Source organism: Myotis yumanensis, unplaced genomic scaffold, assembly GCF_028538775.1.
Source record: "Myotis yumanensis isolate MYYU_CA2020_CCGP unplaced genomic scaffold, mMyoYum1.0.hap1 SCAF_3, whole genome shotgun sequence".
NCBI lineage: Eukaryota > Metazoa > Chordata > Mammalia > Chiroptera > Vespertilionidae > Myotis > Myotis yumanensis.
In genome coordinates, this window is record NW_027223754.1 from 158205544 (window position 1) to 158229215 (window position 23672).

At 54.9% G+C, this 23672-nt stretch overlaps 2 protein-coding genes across 9 annotated transcripts; one reads left to right on the forward strand and one right to left on the reverse strand.

The window, feature by feature from the left end:
* The first annotated feature begins 2605 nt into the window (after positions 1 to 2605).
* STAT6 (signal transducer and activator of transcription 6) lies at positions 2606 to 17733 on the forward strand. 6 transcript variants are annotated; one of them, XM_070409936.1, is made up of 22 exons: positions 2606 to 2626; positions 6971 to 7107; positions 7516 to 7654; positions 7980 to 8063; positions 8729 to 8867; positions 8993 to 9045; positions 9252 to 9400; positions 9966 to 10097; positions 10226 to 10414; positions 10695 to 10782; positions 10952 to 11074; positions 11639 to 11731; positions 12048 to 12254; positions 13779 to 13873; positions 13970 to 14106; positions 14427 to 14573; positions 14713 to 14776; positions 14883 to 14990; positions 15186 to 15278; positions 16029 to 16094; positions 16185 to 16316; positions 16404 to 17733. In XM_070409936.1, exons 2-22 carry the CDS (start codon positions 6971 to 6973, stop codon positions 16591 to 16593), a joined length of 2565 nt encoding a protein of 854 aa, XP_070266037.1. In that variant the 5' UTR covers positions 2606 to 2626; the 3' UTR covers positions 16594 to 17733. The 6 variants fall into 6 exon arrangements, with proteins under 6 accessions (XP_070266037.1, XP_070266036.1, XP_070266034.1 ...); XM_070409935.1 differs by lacking the exon at positions 2606 to 2626 and adding an exon at positions 2822 to 3102 and having other exon boundaries at positions 7019 to 7107; XM_070409933.1 differs by lacking the exon at positions 2606 to 2626 and adding an exon at positions 2823 to 3102.
* Positions 17676 to 23672, reverse strand: NAB2 (NGFI-A binding protein 2). Of its 3 annotated transcripts, none has more exons than XM_070409940.1 (7): positions 23438 to 23672; positions 21151 to 22024; positions 20573 to 20706; positions 20188 to 20239; positions 19961 to 20093; positions 19557 to 19748; positions 17676 to 18549 (listed from the first exon to the last, which is right to left on the reverse strand). In XM_070409940.1, exons 1-7 carry the CDS (start codon positions 23518 to 23520, stop codon positions 18440 to 18442), a joined length of 1578 nt encoding a protein of 525 aa, XP_070266041.1. In that variant the 5' UTR covers positions 23521 to 23672; the 3' UTR covers positions 17676 to 18439. The 3 variants fall into 3 exon arrangements, with proteins under 3 accessions (XP_070266041.1, XP_070266040.1, XP_070266042.1); XM_070409939.1 differs by having other exon boundaries at positions 19557 to 19763; XM_070409941.1 differs by lacking the exon at positions 19557 to 19748.

Sequence of the window (23672 nt, forward strand, 5' to 3'; positions counted from 1 at the left end):
CCCCAGTACCTCAGGATGTGACCTTATTTGGAGATACGGTCTTTACAGAAGTAATCACATTGAAATGAGGTCATTAGGTTGGGTCCTAATCCAATCCAACTGGTGTCCTTAGCAAACAGGAAATTTGGAGATACACTCACATACAGGGAGAGCACCACGGGACATGAAGACGGCCATCTACAAGCCCAGGGGAGAGACCTGGAGCAGGTTTTCTCTCACTGCCCTCTGAAGAGACCAACCCTCCCAACACCTGGATCATGGACTTGCAGCCTCTAGTGCTGTGAGACCATAAATTTCTGTCATGTCAGCCACCCCGTTTGTGGTGTTCTGTGATGGCAGCCCCAGCAAATTAATACACTCACCAAATTGATTTTGTAACTCAGTTGGGTTGCAACTGACCACAAACTTCTTTTTTCCTATGCTTCGTTTTGTGCAATCTAAATAGCCACTTGATGGATGGTAGGACTGGAGGAGGGTGTGGCAAGTATGGCACTCGCTCTCAGGGTCATGAAAGTGGGAGTATCATTACCGAAAGTCTAGCCAACCCTGCAATTGCACAACCTGAAGATGAGAGCCTCCTTAAATTTCGCATCCTAAACACCTCCCTAGCCCAGTCCATGTAAAGTAGATGTAACTATTGTCTCTATTCAAGGGGTAGACACAACATGGAATCAGACCCAAGCCGATTTGCTTCTGAATTCTGGGTTCTCTCCATGACATCACAGCATCCCCCTCGGTGGAATCAGTTGGAGGGTGTAACAGTAAATATTGTTTTCCTACCAGTATTTGCTCCTCACCTTCCTACCTCCCCCCCCCCCAAAGGAGGCAAAGTTAGAGTCTGCATTCACTCCTCCCCTTCTCTTGCAAAAGTTCGGGGGAACTTGGACCTTCTGAGACCCTTAGTTTAATGAAGCCTGAATTCAGCCACTGTCTGTGGATGTCTGCAGGCAGAGTGGGCAGCTGGGAGCACATACATATGTGTGCTGTGAGTGCCTATGTGCACACACAGTGACCCTAGGACAGATTCCCTGCTGGCCAACTCCACCCCTGTTCCCCCTCCTTTTCAATTCACTGCCTTCCAGACACAATAAACACATAAACACACATACTTCCAATAGGCTTTGTCTTAGTGGAGCTAATATGACCCCCAAACCAGGGACCCCTGTGTAGGATGGAGGCCCTGCTGCTTTCCTCGTGTATGGTTTACCCTGGGCCAAACAAATAGTGCCTAATTTTTTAAAAATATATATTTTATTAATTTTTACAGAGAAGAAGGGAGAGGGATAGAGAGTTAGAAACATCGATGAGAGAGAAACATCAATCAGCTGCCTCCTGCACACCCCCTATTGGAGATGTGCCTGCAACCAAGGTACATGCCCTTGACCGGAATCGAACCTGGAACCCCTCAGTCCGCAGGCTGACGCTCTATCCACTGAGCCAAACTGGTTAGGGCCTGCCTAATGTTTACTATGTGCCAGGCCCTGTTCTAAGCCCTCACATGTTTTATCACATTTTATTCTTACAACCTCATGAGTTAAGAGTATTATTTGTTCCATTTTACAGATGACAACACTGAAGCACAAAGATTAAATTGCCCAGAGTTGTGCAGTTAGCAGTGTTGGCAAGATCTGAACCCAAGCAGTCTGTTTCCAGACTCCCAGTTCTTAACCGCTACCCTCTGTTGCCTGGCGGAACCCACACATTCTGAGTTTTTGAACTCACGTGCCCATCCACATGGAGCTGAATTCTAGGTATCAGTTCAGACACCAGGGGGCAGCATAGGCCTAGCTCTGGCCCCTCAGCCCTGCCCTGTTTAGGAAGGGGTGTGGGAGAAAGGGGGGAGTAGAAATTTCCTCCCACCTCCCGATCCCCCAGGGACCATCCTTTCCACACACCACTGTCTCTCAGGTTTGGGGACGTGAAGGCCTCTCTAGGTCTCTTGACCTCCTCCAGCTCCTCCTCCAGCAAAAGCTGCAGAAATTAGCCATTACTTCTGATGATGACTCAGAAGCTGAGCAAGCCTTGCGTGCGTGTCTCCTGTGGCTGTATGTGGCTCCGAGCGCTGACACGTCTGTGAACCTGCCTGCATGTGTGTAATCATGTGTGTGTGGTCTGTGGCCAGGGAGTTGTTCGTGTGTGTTTGTTTCTGGGTGTGTCTCAGTGTTTACTCCAGAAACAGGAACTTCACGAGGCTGCACAGCAGATTCGTATTCCAACTTGTCCCTTGGGAATCTGCAGGCACCAACTCCAGCCCACGCCCACTCCCACCAGGGTCTGAGGAGTAGCGCCCTGTGAGGAGGGGGCAGTCGGAGGCACTCTGGAGTTTTCCAGAATTCTGAGCTTGGGGTCTCTTCTCCCCACCCCCACCCCCATTTCCTCCCATCAGCGGTCACGCGACCTCTAAGGCGTTCCCTGGCAGAAAGGGAGGGGGACCGAGGCGTTCCTTCCAGCGCCAGCTCCCCTGCTGCTCTTCAGGGTCCTCCACTGGAGGGAGTGCGGAGCCCAGAGGGACTGGCTTTTCCAGAGGCGCCGGGGTGCCCCTTCCCTCGTGAACCCCAGCGCTGGAGCCCCTGTGAAAGTCTGAGTTCGGGAGAGGCAGTTTGGGGCGGCATGTCTCTGCTTGATAGTAGGTGACTTTCTTGAGAAAAGTTTATCACTTGTGAGGCAACAGAGTAAGTGGGGGGTCAGTCTCCCCTCCAGCCAGGCCCAAGGGCCCCAAGCCCCAGTGCTGTCTCCCCCCACTTGGCACAGGAGGTACACACAACTCACCCACTTTCTTCCTCTTCCTCCTCCAGCCTACTTTCTCTTCTCTGTGTCGTCAGAGCTCCAGGGAGGGACCTGGGTAGACAGAGAAGCCGGAAACAGCAGGCTGGGGCAGCCACTGCTTACACTGAGGAGGAAGGACGAGGGGGAGAGGAGTGTGTGTGTGTGTGTGTGTGTGTGTGTGTGTGTGTGTGTATGTGTGTGTTTTCCTTTTGGTAGTGGTGGTGGTGGAGGGCGGGTGCTAGCAAGGCCAGCCCTGAACTCGCTGGACAGAGCTACAGACCCATGGCCTTGCAGTGCCTGCCGAGAGAGGGAGAAGACAGCAGAGAGGTTGCCAAGGTGAGGGGATGCCTCCGAGGAAGGGAGGGTGGGGGCGCCTCGGACTCCCAGTGTGTGTGAGTGGCGGGTGGGGGGTGAGCCCGGGGCATCTGAGGACCCTCCCCTTGGCAGGGTGGACGGTCCCCCGGAAGCTGTTTCAGCTGGTGTTGGTCGCTGGTGCTACTGGGTCTGGGCAGTTTCGAATCTCAGATGGATCTGGAATGGGCACAGGCCCAGCACCCCTACCTCCCGCCTGGGGACACTTCTTCCATCGCCCGGGACTGTAAATTCCGGGGAAGGAGGGCAAGGTGGTGTCCTCCCGCCCGCTGCGTGTGTGGGGGGAAGTAGCTGCCCCTCCCTGGAAGGTTGATGCCGGTGGGCGCTTGACAAACCCCTGTCCTTTATTCCCACGAAGGTTCCTGTCCAGGAACTGGGGGGTGAGCGAGCCCGAGATATAGGCCTCATGGTGCCCCAGAAGAGGGGGAATTTCCCCCTCAAAACTGCTCCACGCTTGGCTGCTGTAGACGCCGAGATTTCCCGGCGGCGCGGGGTTAACCTTCCTCGTGCTGAACTGGCTCCGCCTCCCTCCCCCTCCCCGCCCCCACCGCCACATACACACATTGGGCAACTCAGAGAAGCTCTTTTGACTTTTGATCCTGTGGTCCGGCGACCAGAGGACTAGGGGATATAGGGTTGAGGAGAACAGATGTAGGCCACGAAGCAGCTGATGAGAATGCTGGACAACGGGTTTTCCCTCCCGGTTTGGGAGGGAATGTTGGCCCCATCCCTTCAGGCCGTGGCTCCTGGGTCCCTGACAGTCTGCAGGGGGCTTTAAACAGATGGTGCTCCCCTGCTGACCAGCCAGTGGACCCAGCCTTGTTCTTGAGTCCGAGTGGGGAATAGTGTGGCCTCCTGAAGTCCGAGGATGGAGTAGGGGAGGAGATTTGAAGCCAGGACCAGGCCAGGAGGCTGGTCCATGACTTAGGAATCACCTCCATTCTCAATAGGGTAGGGGTAGAGGGTCAGAGTCTTAGCTCCGTGGGAAACATGAGAGGAAGAGAGAAGGAATAGAGTCTTCCCTTGGATTTGAAACAGACCAAATGTGCCCCACCCCAGAGGGTGGATAGACAAGGGCCTATTGGAGGACCCTGAGCAAGAGGGGGGCAGAGGGGGAGTTCTGCTTTGGGGAGAAAAGAGAGGAGGGTGTGGAGGGCTTAGGGACAGGAGGGCAAGAGGATTATACTTTTGGGAAAATAGAGCTGGGGGAGGAGAGGGACTGGGGTTGGGGGGAGGGTCTTGAAGCAGGAATCTCCAGAGAAGAGGCTCCTCTGCTCTCTATCTCTTGGGGAGTCCTGGGAGAAGGGAGACGCTAAAAGCACAACAGGAAGATTTGGGGTTACTGAGCTGGGGGAGACCCAGGGAGTTTCCATCCCCTTCTTCTCCCTCGTCTCTGGGACAAGGACATTACAAAAACATGAACTGAGAGACCCCTGGGAAACTACGGGTATACTTACCCTACCCTGCAGCCCACTCAGAAAAGGGACCACAAACATCTCCCCTACTTCTCTCATCTCCTCCTTTCCTCTCTTTTCTTCTCTGTCCTTGGCCTTCTAGCCGAGGTTCTAGCATCCTCTCCCACTCTTTTAAACCCTTTATTCCAGGCTTATCAACCCCACTTTTCTCCATTCTCCCACTTTCTCCCTGAGTTCTCTCTACTTTCCTCTTTGCTCCATCTCCCCTTCTTCAACCTTCCTCCCTCAGCCCTGCCCCTCAGGATGATGGGATTTGGATCTGGAAGGGATCCTAATAGTACAGTGTGATAGTTAATCCCCACTTGGATTCAAATACTGATTCCAAATGTGCTTGCTGAGTGGCCTTGGACAGTTAGAGAACCTCCTTGAGACTTGGTTTCTTTCTTTTTTAAATTATCTTTATTGTTGAAAGTATTACAGATGTCCCCTTTTTTTTCTGCCCATTGACCCCCTCAACCCTGCTCCCACCCCCTCCCCAGACCTTCCCCACACTATTGTCTGTCCATGGACTATGCATATCTATAGTAATAAAAGCATAATATGCTAATTAGACCAGATAGCTGAACAACCTTCTGGACATCATTCCGGACGTCCTTCTGGACAAAGCCACGGCGGTGGGGGCCGAGGCAGAGGCGGTTAGGGGCAATCAGGCAGGCAGGCAGAGTGATTAGGGGTGATCAGGCAAACAGGCGAGCAGTTAGGGGCAGTCAGGCAGGCAGGTGAACAGTTAGGGGTGATCAAGCAGGCAGGCAGAGTGGTTAGGGGCAATCAGGAAGGCAGGTGAGTGGTTAGGAGCCAGCAGTCCCAGATTGCGAGAGGGATGTCCTTCTGCTGGTTTAGGCCCAATCCCACAGGGATCCCTGCAGGATCAGGCCTAAATGGCAGTTGGACCCGCAGTCAGACATCCTCTGAGGGGTCCTGGATTGTGAGAGGGTGCAGGCTGGGTTGAAGGACCCTCCCTCCTCCCCCTCATGAATTTCATGCACCGGGCCTCTATTCCTATATAATAAAAGGCTAATATGCAAATCGACCGAACAGGCAGAACAACCACTTGCTGTGATGTGCACTGACCACCAGGGGACAGACACTCAATGCAGGAGCTGCCCACTGGTGGTCAGTGCGCTCCCACAAGGGGAGCACTGCTCAGCCAGAAGCTGGGCTCATGGCTGGCAAGCGCAGCAGCAGTGACAGGAGTCTCTTCTGCCTCCAAAGCAACACTAATGATGTCCGACTGAAAGGCTTAGGCCCACTCCCCAGGCCTAAGCCCGTCAGTCGGACATCCCTGAGGGCTCCTGGACTGCAAGAGGGTGCAGGCCAGGCTGAGGGACCCCTCCCCCTGAGTGCACAGTGTTGTGCACCGGGCCTCTAGTATGCATATAAGAGAATGGGTTCTTCATCTATGAAAGGAGATAATTATATATTTAAAAAATTGTTGTGAGGTTCTAATGAGATAATGAGCAATGCCTCATATATAGTGAGTGCTTAGTAATTGGTAGCTATTATTGCTCCACCATCCTCTTCTTCATTATCCTGTTGGCTAGTTTTCAAATTATCTCATGGAACCCTGGAATTTTGAAGGGTTTCTCAGGGTCATATTTGGGGTCAGGAGGTGGGGAGAGGCAGGAAGAAGCAGTAGAGTTCCAGGCCTACCACACTTGCTTTCAAAACTCCAATTTTGCCCTTGCCAGTTTGGCTCAGTGGAAAGAGCGTCGACCTGCAGACTGAGGGTCCCGGGTTTGATTCTGGTCAAGGGCATGGCCCTAGTCAGGGCATGTGCGAAGGCAAAGTCTACCAATTGAAGTGTCTCTCTCACACTGATGTTTCTCTCTCTGTGTCTCTCTCCCTTACACTCTCTAAAAATCAATGGGGGAAAAAATGTCCTCAGGTGAGGATTAACCCCAAAAACTCTGATTTTATACCTGTTATATAATTCGGATTACACATATTAAAACTATTCCTTTAAAGAGTTTGGAAAGTTCTGCCCCTATCCAAGCATCATATTTTATAGATGAGAAGATGTAGGCCCACAGAGAGGAAGTTCCTTGCCCACAGAACCAGAGCCAGGTCTAGAGCTGCAACCTAAGTCCTCTGCCTCCTCTCAGAGAGCTTTCCCTAATACCCTATCTCTCCTGTCTCCCCACTCCTCTGCCTACAGCTCCATTGCCCTGTGTCTACCATTGAAGGGTTCACCTTGTCTCAGACACTGACCAAAAATGTCCCTGGTTTGAGGTGGTCTGGCTGTGAGTGATGGTGGGGATGATCTCTGGGAGAGCTATCGACAGGAGATCCCTGGCTGACCCAGAACGTAGGTCACATTCCTTGGGCACTTCTCAGAGTGGCCTGTTCCTTTCCTCCAGATGCCCTCCAAACCCCAGATCATGTCTCTGTGGGGGTTGGTTTCCCAGATACCCCCAGAAAAACTGCAGCGGCTCTACGTCGACTTTCCCCAACACCTGCGGCATCTCCTGGGTGACTGGCTGGAGAAACAGCCCTGGTGAGTCCCTGCTGCCCCATGTTAGTCCCCCAGGTCCTTCCTCACCCACTTTTCCTTTCATTAGATTTTCTCTGCACCATTGCAGGACTTGGGACTCATTATTTGAGGTTGTGGGAACCTAGATTTAGCAGCGAGTCTGTGTTGCATTAGCCAGACTATGCATGTTGACACCTGGAATCCCCTACCCTTTAGGAGGCTGAACCAAAGAGGAGGGAGGTCAGGGCTGGGGCAAGGGCACTTCCTATCACAGCTGGAAGATTGGGGAACAAGGCATGATAAGGGCTGCAGAGGGCTTGGATGGAGAGAATAATAGAGGAAGGAGCCACTGAGCTGTTTGCTGTGGGGTGGAGGGTCAGTAGAGCTGATGAAGCCCCGAGTCAAGGCCTCCTCATCCTGATCTTCCCACAGGGAGTTCCTGGTCGGCTCAGATGCCTTCTGCTGCAACATGGCCAGCACCCTACTTTCTGCCACTGTCCAGCATCTTCAGGCCTCAGTCAGAAAGCAGGGGGAGGGGAGCACCATCTTGCAGCACATCAGCACCCTGGAGGTGGGGGCAGGAGGGGGCGGGGACAAGGCTGGAGTGGGGCTGGGGTGGAGCTCTCGTGAGTACTGGCTGCTGTAAGAAAATTGGTTGGACGCTGGAAACAAATTGGTGTTCCTATGGTTAGCTGTAAGCCAGCATGCAAATTTGATTTTAAAAGCATGCAAATGCAGGAAAACTTCTGGAATCTACAGCTGTGTTGCCTTCAGTACGTGTGTGTGTGTGTGTGTGTGTGTGTGTGTGTGTGTGTGAATTGAGGTGGGGGATTAGAAGGGGAGACTGACATGGTAAGAGCCAGGCTAACTCTGTGTACCACGCTTCATTTCTATAGAGCATATATCAGAGGGACCCCCTGAAGCTGGTGGCCACTTTCAGACAAATACTTCAAGGGGAGAAAAAAGCTGTCATGGAGCAGGTATTGTGACACCCCGTCTCCCACCCCAACTCAATTCCCTGGAACTTTGGCTTGAACCATGAGAAACTAGAAGGAATTTGAACTTCAGGCAAGACTCAGTGTTCTAGGCCCAGGATGACTAAAGGAGGCTCCTAGGGTCAGAGTGAACCCCAAGCCTAACTCAGGGAAACTTCAGGTGAGGGATTGGGGGTAGAGAGGCTTGGGAGGAGAGCAAGGAGCAAGGGGATAGGTCTTACCTTTGGGAGATTCCAAAAGGTCAGGAAGAGCTGTCAAAAGGGAGACAAGGGAAGTGGTCTCTCTTTTCTGCAGAGCATGGCAGCAGGCACCCCTTTACGGAGTGGAGGCCAAGTAGAGAGGAATGGGCAGAGTGTTACAGTTCTCTGTGTGTGTGTGTACACGCTTTTGTTAATCCTGACTGAGGATATTTTTTCCGTTAATGTTTAGAGAAAGTAGGAGGAGGGAGGGAGGGAGAAAGAGAGAGACATTGATGCGAAAAAGACACATCAATTAGTTGCCTCCCACACGCACACCTGCAACCTAGGTACCTGCCCTTGACCGGGAATCGAACCGGCAACCCTTCAGTGCACAGGCCGATGCAGTAACCACTGAGTCACACCAGCTAGGGCAGAGTGTTACAGTTGTTGACATCTGTCCCTCCTGTGCAGTTCCGCCACCTGCCAATGTCCTTCCACTGGAAGCAGGAGGAACTCAAGTTTAGCACAGCCCTGCAGAGGCTGCGACACCGAGTGGGGGAAATCTGCCTTCTCCGAGAAGCCCTGAAGCAGGAGGCTGAGGCTGGCCAAGGTGGGACCCTGGGCCTGGAGCCCTAAGAGGGTTTGGAGGAGCGTGGGGGAGTGATTTCCTCTTAGACGTAACTGTGACTGAGCCTCAAATCATTCTGTACCCCTCATTTCTGCCCCTACCCTCAGTGTCTCTGCACAGCTTGATAGAAGCTCCTGCCAATGGGACTGGGCCAAGTGAGGTGAGTAATGGACTGAGAGGTGGAGATTGAGCTCAAAGTGCAATCTTTGATGGATCTCAAATCTATGGAGTGATGGAGATCAGACCTTAGAAAGGCAGACTGAGGTTGGGGTGAGGGAATGCCAGAGAGGGAGAAAGATAGTCCTTTGATCAGGAGCTGGGTGAGGAGCTGGGTGTAGTCCTTGCTCAGGCCCGTTGTGCCCGCAGGCCCTGGCCACGTTGCTACAGGAGACTGTTGGGGAGCTGGAGGCTGCCCAGGCCCTGGTGCTGAAGAGGATCCAGATTTGGAAACGGCAGCAGCAGCTGGCAGGGAATGGCGCACCCTTTGACGAGAACCTGACCCAACTACAGGAGAGGTGGGGGCAGGGCTGACGGGGAAGCGAAAGGGCTGGGGGTTGCAGGCACCTGCTGTTTCTGCTGAAGGACCCACAGGTGTGAGAGAGGCCTTGGAGTGGGCCAAGACTCAGAAGCCAGCCCCAGCAGAGCTATGCACCCTATTGTTCAGAGTGTGTCCTGCACAAGTACGCCCGACCAAAGGGGCGCAAGCGGGAGTTCATCCAACCCACACTTTTCTCTTCAAGCCCCATGCCCAGAGGAATGGGAATTCTTTTTCTATTTGGCCTATTGGGTAGAGCATCTTTTAACTGGTGCAAATGCCCCTGGCAGCTGATCTGGGTATCAGAGCCCTGGGGAAGAGGCAGCTGGGTTTCCACAGGAACCTCCCACCCAGAGCCCTTTCAGCCCAGGTGCTGGCAGCCACACCCACTGTCCATCTCCCCCCCCCCCCCCCCCCCACACACACACCCGCCACCCTCCGTCCACACACATTATTTTGCTCTCTTCCTGGGCTTAAGGGCAGGGCGTCTGGGCCAGAGCAGGTAGCCTGAATCCTGTGCCCCCTGACCACTGTCCTACCCCCAGGTGTGAGAGTCTGGTGGACATTTATTCCCAGCTGCAGCAGGAGGTGGGGGCAGCTGGTGGGGAGCTTGAGCCCAAGACCCGGGCAGCGCTGATTAACCGGCTGGATGAAGTCCTGCGAACCCTCGTCACCAGGTATGCTCGCTCTGTGAGCCCCAGCCTGGCCTAGAGCAGACCCAAGGTAGAAAGAGGGTTAGAGTTGTGGGGAGGGCTCCTGGGAGAAACCCCTGATGCTAACACCTCATTGTCCTCCCTCCTCTCAGCTCCTTCCTCGTGGAGAAGCAGCCCCCTCAGGTTCTGAAAACTCAAACCAAGTTTCAGGCTGGAGTTCGATTCCTGTTGGGTCTACGGTTCCTGGGGGCCTCTGCCAAGTTCCCGCTGGTCAGGGCCGACATGGTGACTGAGAAGCAGGCGAGGGAGCTGAGCAACCCCCAGGGGCCTGGGGCTGGAGTGTAAGCTGGGGTTGGAGAAGGCCAGAGGAGCTTGGGGGACCGGCACCTTCAGGAGGGAGGGAAGGCCGTGGGATGAGTGATGACGGCAGAAGGGGAGGGTCGCATCAGTGTTGGAATAGGGTGGGGAGGCGTCATGATTCGGCCTAGATGGGATGCCTCGCTTAAGAACCCAGGCAGGGAAATGGAGAAGTGGAGCCAGAAGTCCACGCCGTTCACCCGTGGACTCAAGCTCCTCTCCACACCTGGTCCAGCCCACTCACTCTCTGACCTCCCCTGGCAGAGAAAGCTCTGGGGAGATCACCAACAACACCGTGCCCTTCGAGAACATTGGTTCTGGGAACTGCTGCTCCGCCCTATTCAAGAACCTGGTGAGGGCTTCAGGAAGCAGTGGGTGTGTGTGTGTGTGGCAGGCGGCCGGGGGGTGGGGGGTGGGGGGGGCGGATCGGGGTCCTTAGACTATGGGACTCTCCTTGGAGAGGGTGTTGGGGCCCAGGAATTTCTGTCCTCACTCCTGCTCTCCCTCACCCCATCATGCAGCTTCTGAAAAAAATCAAGCGGTGTGAGCGGAAGGGCACCGAATCAGTCACTGAGGAGAAGTGTGCTGTGCTTTTTACTACCAGCTTCATACTTGGCCCCAACAAACTTCCCATCCAGCTCCAGGTGAACCAAGGCCCCAGCCCTGCCCAATCGGGAACCCCAGTGCCCCTCCATGCTATACACTGGGGCCCTCAATCCCCGTACCTTCATGATTGCCTCATACCCTCTGGGTTTGTCACTCATTCCAAGATGCACGGGGAGGAGCACGGACACGGAGTGCACATACCGTGGAATAACAGTGTCGTAGCAACTAGCACCTTTTACTAGACCAGGTCACTATTTTAAGTGACACACACACAGTGCTCACAATAACAGTATGAGGAGGGTGGTATTACTAGCCTCATTTTACAGATGAGGACATTGAGACAGACAGATTGAGGAATTTGCCCCAGTCACACAGCTACTAAGTGTTGGAGCTGGCATTGGAGACCTGGAGGTCTGCTCCATGGCACTGACTCACAATCACTTCTCCATACTGAGGCCCTAATTGAGCTTTAGAAAGCATTTGAAAACACACCATGATCTTTTAACTATGCTGTGTGAGACCAAATGCTTCCCCCTCAGAGCCAGCTCTCTAAGGAAGCCCCTTACCCCAATAAGAAGAACCCCCTCTCCTCACTCCCTTAGGCTCTCTCTCTGCCCCTGGTGGTCATCGTCCACGGCAACCAAGACAACAATGCCAAAGCCACCATCTTGTGGGACAATGCCTTCTCGGAGATGGTGAGGAAAGACTGGGGGTGGGGGGAGGCTCTAACATGGGGATGGGGTATAGGCTGGTGGATTAGCAGGCATGTTCAAATGAGAGTGACCTTAACTTCTCATGGACCTGTTTTTGCACTTCTGACCTCTTTTCATACCGGTCTTAACTATATCATGTTGCAGCACCCTAAACTGTTGGAAAAGCACCATCTTTGTGAGTGAGCTCAGGGGGACACCTGGGAGGGGCAGCCTTGGGGAGGTGGAAAGAATGAAGGCCCCTCTTGAGTAAGAAGGAAGGTGGTCGCCTGAGGCACCCTCTCCTTTCCCCTTCACTCAGGACCGTGTGCCCTTTGTGGTGGCTGAGCGGGTGCCATGGGAGAAGATGTGTGAAACTCTGAACCTCAAGTTCATGGCAGAGGTGGGAACCAACCAGGGGCTACTCCCAGAGCACTTCCTCTTCTTGGCCCAGAAGATCTTCAATGACAACAGCCTCAGCATAGAGACCTTCCAGCATCGTTCTGTGTCCTGGTCACAGTTCAACAAGGTCATTGCCCTGTCCTTCGGACATCCCACCCCTAAGCTCTTCATCTCTTCAGGGTATCTCCAATCTCTGCCCAGGGACTGACTACTGGAGTCTTCACCATGCCCTTTCATGTCCATCAGGAAGGCCTTGTCATGGCAGGAAATCCCATCAGCCCAGAGGATGCATTTTCTGGCTTCCCTCAGGGTTTGGATTAGGAACCCCCTGTCTTCCCTCTTTACCAGTGACTTGTATGACTCACCCAGACTGTGTGTAAACACAGCTCAAAATATCTTGAACCCAGGGGTAAAATAGTTCCTATTGCAAAAACAAGGACAAAATCCCACAGGGACATGCAGTAATATCAGTAACCATGTACTGACAACTTACTACATGCCAGGCACTGTGCTTAGCACTTTACATATCATATTTATCTCACTTAATCCTCCCAACATCCCTTTGAGGTAGGTACTATTTTCATCATCATTTTTAGACCAGGAACCTATTGCTCAGAGGGGTCAAATGGTGTGTCTAAGGCCTCCCAGCAGGTGAGTGGCATAGCTGGGATGAAATTCCGTATTTCTGACTCTTGCTCTTAGCTACTATATTTTATTCCCTCCAAAATAAGATGGCTCAGATCTGGGTCTGCTACAAGAACAAGGGGAAAAGAAATCTGGGTGTCTTGGTTGGCCACCAGCTGGGTAAATGCAGTCATGTTCTGCTCACTTAGAAAAAAAGGAAGAAAGAAAAGCCCACATGACCAGAGAATGTGTTAGCAAAGGAAGCCAGACACTCACACCCAGCAGGCAGCTGCCTTCTCTGGACTCCACCAGGCTTCATTAGGGACGGTGGACCATAGTGGTTATGAGGAACTCCAGCCCAGACTTCCTGGGCAAAGCTGGGAGTTCAGCAGCTGTGTGGACCTGGGCAAGTTATTTGACCTTTCTGGGCTTCCATCCTTTATTTCTAAGACTAGAGGCCCACTGCACAAAATTCGTGCATGGGGGAGGAGGGGGCCCCTCAGCTCGACCTGCACCCTCTCCAATCTGGGAGCCCTCAGGGGATGTCCTACTGATGGCTTAGGCCCACTCCCCGTGGTTCTCTGCTCTCTGTGGGGCCTGCGTGCTCCACACCATGGCAATGGGCAAGCAGGCCCTTCTGGGTGCTGCCTGCAGGCCGTGCCTGCCTGCTGGGCTTGCATTGCCGGGCAATGCCGTCAGCGTCCTGCCCCGGCCTCTATGGGCGCTGCCATCTTTGTGGTGGAGTGACAGTTAATTTGCATATCACCCTTTTATTAAATAGGATGGGATAGCTATATAAAACCTGCCTCCATAACCTTGTAAAGATCAGATAAATTAATTTATGGTATGGGCTTGGAATAATTGTTGGCACATAGTGACCGTTGAGTATTGGCCATTATCATTGATGGAGTCTCAGGTCCAGTTTGGTCCCTCAGCCCTGTGACTCCCTCACAGCCCATACTTGCCCTAACCAGGCTCCAACTCTGGCCTTTTCATGAGCTCACACCAGCTCCACCCTCCCCCACAGGAGATCCTGCTGGGTCGTGGCTTCACCTTTTGGCAGTGGTTCGATGGTGTCCTGGACCTCACCAAACGCTGTCTCAAGAGCTACTGGTCAGATCGGTGAGTCTCTGCCCCAGGTGGTCTGAGCAGCTGTACCGCCAGCTTCCTCTTCATATCCAGTGCCTCCACCCCCATCCTTTCCTTCATCCCGGCCAGGCTGATCATTGGCTTCATCAGCAAACAGTATGTCACCAGCCTTCTTCTCAATGAGCCTGACGGAACGTTCCTTCTTCGCTTCAGTGACTCAGAGATTGGAGGCATCACCATTGCCCACGTCATCCGGGGCCAGGATGGTGAGGTCACTCCAGCCAGTCCTGTCTGTGCCTGTGCCCTCTGCAATTTCTTCTGAGAAGGAAACATTTTAGCTTCCTTGATGCAAATTCTGGTCTTCAGAACGTTCTTCCTTAGTTCCAACTTTTCTTTTTCCTTCTGTGGTCAAAACTTCCACTTTCTCACTGTGAGCTTTTTGGGAATGGAGACTAGTGGGCCCTCCTCCCCAGGACCCCACTGGAGGTCCACTCCTCCTTGCCTTGGTAGATTGAGTTCTGTGTGGGGGCTTGGAAAGGGGAAGAAAATTTGGACAGAGGGGCTCAGGGTCTCATTCCTGTCGTAGGTTCCCCACAGATAGAGAACATCCAGCCATTCTCTGCCAAAGACCTGTCTATCCGCTCACTGGGGGACCGGATCCGGGACCTTGCTCAGCTCAAAAACCTCTACCCCAAGAAACCCAAGGATGAGGCTTTCCGGAGCCATTATAAGCGTAAGCTGGAGCCCTGACTTCCCACCCCATTTTTGTAGCTCCACTTCTCCCACTTGCCCATCAGCCATATCCACCTTTCCCACCTCCTCTCCAACCTAACCCTGGAGCACTCCATAGCTCTCCTTTCTTCCCACAACAGACGAACAGATAGGTAAGGATGGCAGGGGTTACGTCCCAGCTACCATCAAGATGACTGTGGAAAGGTGAGTGTGGTGGTGAGGATGATGGGTGAGGCCTGGTGCTCACTTGCAGGAAGGGGTGGCGGCATCAACAATTTGTCAGTTACAGGTATCTCCTTCCCTCCTCCAGGGACCAGCCACTTCCCACTCCAGAGGCCCATATGTCTACTATGCTGCCCACTTATGATCTTAGAATGGCCCCTGACCCCATGAACATGCAGCTCAGCCCAGATATGGGGTAAGGAGCATGAGAGATGGGAATAGAAGTGGTCTGTGCAGGCAGGCTCTCTGCATGGGCAGCTGGGAGAGCCGGAGCTGGGGACTGAAGGGGGGAATTTTCCTTTCCATGAAAGGGGTTCCTCATCCTGAGGCAGAGGTTGGGGGTGTCCAGAAGAAGAGCTGGCATCAAGGGATTCTACTTTCTTTTTCCCAGGCCCCAGGTATACCCACCACACTCGCACTCTATCCCTTCCTATCAAGTCCTCTCCCAGGAAGAATCAGTCAATGTGTTGCCAGCCTTCCCGGAGTAAGTGAAGAACCTCTTAGGGATGGGGTGGGGACAACCAGCTGCAAAGGGGATGGACATTCAAATGTTTGGAGAGGGTCTTCTGTGAGAAGGGGGCAGCAAAAACTTAGTCTCTTCTGTTCACTCCATTGAGGCTCAGTGGTTAAGACCCAGACTTCCCTGGGTTTGGATTCCAGCTCTGCTATTTAACTGACTTCAGGCAAGTTGGTTAACTCTGGTGCCTCATCTGTAAAATGGAGGATTATTGTAAAGGCTAGATGAGTTCATAACATGTGTACAGCTGAGCAAAGTACCTGGCTTACAGCAAGGGCTATGTATGTAAGGATTAGTATTCTCTCTTCTGCCCCTGGAATCCACGGTCACTTATCTGCTATCTTGATTTTTATTTATTCATCTGTTTTGGCCTTGAAGTGAACTAGACATTTTTATTCCCCAGGTAACACTCAGGAACTTATAAACTCTTAGTCAAGACATAACATCTCCCTCCCAGGAGTTGAGGTGGGGGACACAGAACCACCAAAGTTCAGAGTCCAAATAAACATCAGAAATGAGCTAATCCAGTCCCCATCTCCCCCTCCTCCCAGTCCCCAGCACACACTTTATGGTTGGGAAGATGGAGCTCACGTTGTGGAGATGGCTGGCTCTAGTCAGGATAAGTAGAACATGGTTTATTCAGTGGTCTTGACTTTGTAACACCCAGCTCTTGCTCAGCTCTCCTTTCTCTGCCTGTACCCTTCTTCCGATTTCCAGACCTCACCTGCAGATGTCCCCCAGCCTGGACCAGATGAGCCTGCCCTTTGACCAATCTCACCCTCAGTGAGTGACATTCCCCATCCTGATCGCATGCGCCCCATTCACTCCTGCGTCACTCCCCACCCACCATGTCACTCACTTTTCTGGTCCCAGCAGGGGCCTGCTGCTGTGCCAGCCTCAGGAGCATGCCATGTCCAGCCCTGAACACCTGCTCTGCTCTGATGTGACCATGGCAGAAGAGAGCTGCCGGAGCCAGCCGGTGGGGGGGTTCTCTCAGCGCACCTGGTGAGTGGCAGCCTGGGGTGGCGGCTGAGTGTGGGCTAGAGGAGTGGGTGCCATGCCGATCCTGTTCCCCCCCCTTCCTCCTGGCAGGGTTGGTGAAGACATGTTCCCGCCCTTGCTGCCGCCCACTGAACAGGACCTCACCAATCTTCTCCTGGAGGGGCAAGGGGAATCAGCAGGAGGGCCCTTGGGAGCCCAGCCTCTCCTGCAGCCCAATCCCTATGGGCAGTCTGGGATCTCAATGTCCCATATGGACCTAAGGGCCAACCCCAGTTGGTGATCCCAGCTGTTGGGGGAGCTCAGAGAGACAGCTTTTCTACCCTGATGGACCTGCTCTGGACACCTGCCCATGCTCCTGCTAAGCAACAGATGGAGAGTGTGTCCCCCTAGCCCCACCTACTCCCTGGTGAAGAGGAAGACTTTGCCAGGAGAAGGCACTGCAGGTGGAGCCTATCCACTCCTTCCCTCCTACCACACACTCACCCCCGTCCTCTCCCTTGCTGTGCTGGGAGAGAAATTCAGGTTCCAAAGCGAGACCCGCCCCTGCATGCCTGCACACGCAGAACACACAGCTCTCCCTGAGATGGGGCTGAGCAAGAGCACAGGTTAGGGCATGGAGAGCTCCTTCTCTCACTCCCAGCCAGGACCCAGGATGCACATGTAGAAAAAAGGAGACATGTGCACACACTTGCACTAGAGGCTGGGGATGTGGGAGGGGAGGGGCTGGGTCCCAGCCCTGGGGGAATGAGGAAGCGTTCAGGAGACCCTGGGTGGGAGGACAAGAAGGGCCTGTACGTTTGGCTACTGATGGGTGGGTTTTGCCCAGATTTAAAAAACAAATCCCAGACAGCTCCAGATTCCTGACAGTCAGATGGGGGCTTTCAGTTGTGTATGAAATGGTGCAGAAGTACACGGCTGAGTATCTTGGTGTCTAGCTGTGTTAAAGCGTGTGTACTTGAGACACATTAACATATAGATGTCACACACATTAGTCGTATAGCCACATAGGACATGATCTCATTCTACCTGTGAAGACACAGTTTTTGAAGTGTGAGACACTGCACAAAAGACACTGGTGAGTGTGCTAGCTTCTGATACATGCTAATAACCCAGATACACTCAGCTTTGAGTATGACTGTGCTCAGGTAGGTCTACGTGGCTGTGACATCGCCTATGGCTTAGCTTCTGTGGCTCACTGCCAGTCCTGCCCAAGGCAGGGGTGAGTCTGGGGCCCGGCCCAGGTGTGTGGTCCTCTCCATGTATTAGGGACCCTCCCCGCTGCTTCTTTTCTACTTCCCCAGCCACCGCCAGTTTTCCTCCACTCCCATACTACCCTTTCTCCCCCTTCGGGGCCATAGATCATAAGCCATAAAATAAATTTTATTCCAAAATAACAAAATAAATAATCTACTGTACACGATCTGAAAAGAAAAACGCTCTAACTGCTCAGACAGATGCTGTGGTCCAGCCCCCAGCTGCGGGAGACACTGAGTCCAACCCAGGCCTCCCGCGGGGGCTGATGAAAGGGACCCCACATCCACCCCCCACCCCACCCCCGGAGAGGGCAGGACAGGAGGAAAAGAACTGCTGGGACTTGGGGGAAAAGATGGGCATGGGTGGGTGAACTGCAGCACTTGTTAAATTAAAGAAACAAACTAGAAGCACAAAAATGGGGGAGCAGAGGGGAGGAAGAGCAGGTCCAGTGTCCCCAGGCCCCCATTTCTGGGGGGAAACGTTTCCATTTTTAGCTGCTGGACCTTCCCAGGGAAGTTCCCCTTTCCCCCATATCCAAACTGAGTCCAACTGCTCACACCACTGGTTCACACTAGAGAGAATGGGAGTGTGCTGTGTGAGGGGAGAACTCCAGATGCCCTGGAGCAGAGTCCTTGCCCCCGTGCTGTGGGCAAGGCTGAGGGGCAGAACGCGCCCTCGTTGTGTCCTCTTGCCAGGCCCCTGCTCGTTATTGCTTGAAGCCCCATAGTTTTATGCCCATGGAGCAAGTGGGGAGGCAGGAGAAGGGCAGCAGAAGGATCCAGAGTTGTGACTAGAGACCAGGGATGGAGAGTGTAGGGATCTGTGGGAGCCAGAAATCCCAGGGCCTGGGTGAGAGGGTACCAGTCCATCCCTCACTGCCGGCTGGCCTCAGCCTCCACTTTCACGCTGCTTCTGCGACCTTCCACCAGAGCTGGATGGGGTCCTGGGGCAGGGCATCGGTCCAGCAGCCCTTCCTCGAACTCTGCAAGGAGAAGGGCTAGGTTAGGAGACTGTGGGGTGGACACTGCAGAGAGAGGTGGTTGAGAACAGAGGCAGGGCTAGAGAAGGCTGCAAAGAGGAGCTTGATGGACTGCGTTACTGACTCCCGCCCACCGCGTGTGTATATGGAGGGCTCCATATCCAAGTGTGTGTGCCCCCTCCTCTTTCTGGCTGTGTGTAGCTCTCTGTCTCTGTATGTATGTCTCTCTTTCTCTGTCTCTCCCGCCTCTGCTCTGCTGGAATTTCTGGTTCTGTCAGGAGCTGTGGGGGTGGCTTGGCTCTGACCTCTCCCCCTCCCCCTTCCTAGGCTCTGCCGCCCCCACTCATCTCTGGCCCCCTCCCAGGCCCCGCCCACCCACCCACCCATGCCCCCCAAGTTTCTTAGAAGCCAGGTGTGGGGGAGGGGGGACAGGAAGCCAGCCTCCCAGCTCCTCCTCCAAGAAAAGCCCCCCTTCCAGTCCCTGCCCCCACTTCCCACCCACACACAGTTTAAAAATACCAAGCTAGGGTTGGTGGCTTTGTCTGCTGCGTCACTCCCAGCCCAGCCGCTGCCTGGCCCTTTGCTGGCCTATTCCCCTTCCTCCATCCAAACGCAAAGCATCCCCCTTTAGGCTCTTTCACTTTCAGGCTGGGCAGCCCCATCCCAAATGCTAGCCTGCTCCACCCTCCTGCATTGGTGGAAGTTCTCTCCAAGCCTTCCTTCCTGGTGACCCTCCTTCTGCTCCCCTTCATCTCCCATTCTGTCTCCCTGCTCACCCCAACCCCCTTTCACAGGTCTCTGTTAGGGTCAGACCCTCCCCAGTAGGAACAGTCCTGCAGGGTCCTCCTCTCCTTAACCCAAGGCCTGGTTGGCTGGAGCCCAACCATCCTACTTACTGCCCTCTCTGGCCACTATACCCTCTTCCTCCCACCTGGCCCCAGGGCACCAGGATTGCTAAGTGGGGCCTGGGTGGTGGGGGTGCTCGGGGACAGCACTGCTGGCTGCCTCACCTGCGAGAGGCGGCTTTGCAGGCACACAGGGGCTGAGGCGGCCCACGCGGTCATGGGAGACGAGGCGGGCTAGCCGCAGCCCCTCATCCATCAGTGTCTGCTGCAGGATGTGGCGGCTCCACAGCCCATGGGCTGGCAATGCCAGAGGCAGGTCAGCAGGGGGCGGCGTCAGCCTTGGGCATGACCCCACAGCTGTGGGCATGGGCACTGGTCAGGTAAGGGACTACAGTCAACAGAACCCCCACCCTCAACCACGAAGCCAAACCCATAAATCCAGGCCCTTTTGCTCCCATCCAGCCAGGCCTCCCAACCCTGTTCCAGGCAGTTGCCTCCTGGCTCTCTCCCCCAACACCTTCCCCTCCCCTCCCCGCCCAGAGGAGAGAAGTGCTCTGATGTACACTCACCCTGCAAGTGCCCATCTAGACTCTCCCCAGACAGGCTGGCGCTGTCTTCTTCCAGGCTGGGGCGGTATGGGGGTGCATAGGATTCAGGGCCTGGGGGAGGCTGCTGGATTTCAGAGTGACTTTGCTCTCCAACCTGTGTATGCCCCAAATGGGGAAATGAGGATCTGGCAAAGGAGGGTTTAGGGAAAGGCTGTTCTAACCCCCTGCGTGCACCCTGGCAAATCTACCTCCTGTTTCAGCTTCTTCAGTGGTGGGCCTCCCAATTCTTCAGGGTGGAGTCTGTAAAGATGGAGGAATAAGGAGGGTGAGGCTGGGGAGGGACACATGATGGGCTGGGCACAGAATCTGGTGAGGGGCGTGCATTTTTTCAAAATCCTGGGAAGGAGCTGGCTGAGCAAGAGTCCCCAGCTTAGGCACAGAATACTGTTTTGGGGGGATAGAGGGGACCTGAGATGGATGGGAGGGGTCAGACCTCACACAAGTGGACTTGGTGAAGGCAGGACATGCAGGTTGGTGGCCAGCAGGCCTGGAGGCATCTTCATGGAGGTTAGGACATGGCCCCGCTCCCTGGCAGAATTCTAATCGAGGAAGAACCTGGAGAAGGGGTCTCACCTGGAGCCCTTCAAAGACGACAGGTAGGTGCTCTCTCGGGCCACTTGGCGCGATAAGGAGAAGAGTTCCACCCTCCGCAGTAAGAGCGAGTTGTCCCTCATGCAGAACTGGGCAGCAGCCTCATTGATGGTCAGCTGTGGAGAGGACCCCCAGAGCAGTCAGAATCCTAACTCCCCACCATCTTGCCCAGACATCCTCACATCCCCTCATCATCAGACAAATGAGGCCCACCCATCAGGTTCTTGCTTGGGTTTTGACACTACCCAAGAGTTTCCTGAGGGAAGAAGACAGAGGTCAGCACCCACAGGTTCCTAGGAATGCCCAGGGCCTCTTCCACACCTGTGGGGACACGAGCGGCATGAAGCTGGACAGCTGGGCTCTCACCTATGCCTCTGTTTCCCCCTCCGTTGAGGAGAGAAGCACTGCAGGAGCTGGAATTGGGGCGGAGGAGAGGGGATCGGGGCCTGGAGTCTTGGTCAAAGGGCAATGAAACAGACTTGAGGAATGCGAGGATTCCCAGAGGTGAGCAGGTGGAGGCCTGGGAGCCAAGAGCAAGCTTGGGAGACGGGGGTCCTCACCTCATGCAGGCTAAGCTGCTTGCCCTCCCGGCGCTTCGAGTCGAAGCGGCCATAGATGATGCTGTATTTGCGGATCTCCTCCTCCTTCTGGCTGTCATTATCATCCATCTCAAAGATGTGCCCCACGCTCCGTGCCAGCTTCTTGTTCAGCTTTAGCAAGGATGTCACCTCCCCAGCATCCCCCCTCGGGAAGCTCCGGAAGATCCTCTCCACACTCTCCACCACCATGCGTACCATCTCTGGCTCCAGTCTATCAGGAGCACCCCCAGCCCCAGGGGCTGCCAAACCTCCAGCCCCTGCTCCCTCAGGGACTCCTCCCCCTGCAGGTGGGGAAAAGGGGGGCGAACCAGCCTCCTCTTCTCCTCCCGCCCCGACATCAGACTCTGGTGTGCTCCGGCCTGGCCAAATTCGGGCATCTCCTGCCCCAGGTCCCCCAGGCACTGGTGACAGCTTCTCTCCAAGTTCAAGGGGACTCTTGGGGCTAAAACTTCGAGCACTGCCAGCCTTTTCCCCTGGGCTGCCATGACCGTTGCTCATGCTCCCTTTCCGGGTGCCCGCAGTCTCAGAGATCTTGAAAAGCGGAATGCTGGAGACGGGCACAGCAGGCACTGGCTGGCTGAAGAGCCCTGGATTGGTGGCCCACTCTCTCAGTGCCTTCTGCAGGCGTCGGACATGGAGAGGTTTGGTGGCCATGCCCACAAGCGCCATGATCTCCAGGAACTCCTCCTCACCCGCTTCGCACAGTTGTTGCACGTCGTCCCCTCCCTGCTGGATGAAGGTCTCATAGTAGGAAAGGAGATTGGCGCGCTGCAGGACCCGGTACAGCTGCAGCTCCCCTAGTGTCCGAGGCAGTGCCATGGCTCGGGCACTAGGCCTGAGAAAGAGGCACACAAGAGAAAGACGGGGACGGTCAGTGCAAGTGCCCCTGCTTGGTACCAACCCACACTCACAATTGTCCTCTCACTCCTGCCTGCTTCTCTTCCTCTCTCACTTTTGAATGCTCTCCCTGACCAGTGCCCAGGCCTGGTAGTGGTATAGACATGCCAGTGCTATCCTAGAGTAGCCAGAAGTGCCAAAGCCAGCTCAGTCTCTGCAGAAGTCAAAGGCTCTTAGTCCCCATGCTCAGCTTTTGCCTTTCTGGTCTGGGACATGGAGACCTTGCGCGCTGAGGCTAGCTAGCACATCCTGGGATGCCTAGACATACCTCTCTTCCGGAACACGGTCCTTACCTTCCACCCTAAGCACTAGCAGTCTCACCATTACTCAAGGAGACATCCTGCACTGAGGTGAATATAGGATGGCCCCTTCCTGCCAGTAGTGGACACCTGGGACCACTGCTGGCAGGCTTCACTCCCCGGTGGGATCCTGCATTATGGCTGAGACCGAGAGGTGTGGCCCTCCCATGTCCTTTCCCACTCCGTGAGCCAGGTGGACCCCCGCTCTGCTACCTGAACCTTCCCTACCATTTGGGCATTCTTAGCACACGCTTGCTCTCTGCCCTCAGGGCGGTCGCTTTCCTCCAGCCTGCCCAGCACCCCCAGGCGACCCCTCTCCCAGCAGTGACCTTCCACACCTGCTCAGTAGGTAGGCCTATCCCTTCAACTCAGTCGCAGGGAGGAGAGGAACGCCTCAATTGTTCTGCTCTGGGCCTGTTCCGCCCACACACACTCCCACAGTGGTAGCGTCTGTGGGCGAAAATTGCCTAGGGGCTCCCGCCTACCCTCTCCCTCATTTTCCACCCACAGTTCCAGTGGAGAGGGGGAGCGGCTCAAGGCCTCTTGAGGGAGGGGCTGCAGGATGGAAACTCCTCTCCCCACATGGTAATTAGAGGTACAGAAACGGGGGACCCTAAGGCATCCCCTGCTTCTCCACAGCCTAGCTGCTGGTCTCTCGACTTCTCCCGACCCCGGGTCCTCCCGCCCCGTGCCAAGGACAGACTGAGCCAGCTGAGCGACCCCCCACCCCCGCCGCATTGTTGCCAGCTAGAGCTCCAGGGCTTCCTCCGGCGCTTGGGGGCCCCCCACGTTCTTTGCAGGGGGCTCACAAGCCAGGTCATGCCCACAAAGTAGACGGTGGGATGGAGAGTTTGAATATATTCTTTCATATCCACATTCATCAGATCCCAGGGCCCCCCTAATTCCATCAGTCTCCACCCCCCAGCCCTTATCTCGCTTCCCCTCGACCCCCCCCCCCCGCCCCGCCCCGCCCGATCTCCGCCCTCCAGACCCCTCTCCCGAGTCCAGCTCCACCCATCCCCACTCCCCGCCGCTTCCCTTTGCCCACTAACTTGAGTCTGGGCTGCGGGGTCCGGCGGGCGCTGTCCCCTCCGCCCGGCGGCTGCTCGGCAGTGGGCGAGGGCGCTCTGTGCATGGACGGCCGGAGACCACCAAGGGCTGCCCCTCTCGGTGTCCGGCGCCCGGCGCCCGATGCGCGCTGCGATCTTCCCGGCGTGGGAGGCCGTGTCCGCCGCTGTCCGGGCTGCGTCCCTCCCTCCACGTCTCCTCTCCGAGCCTCCGCGACTC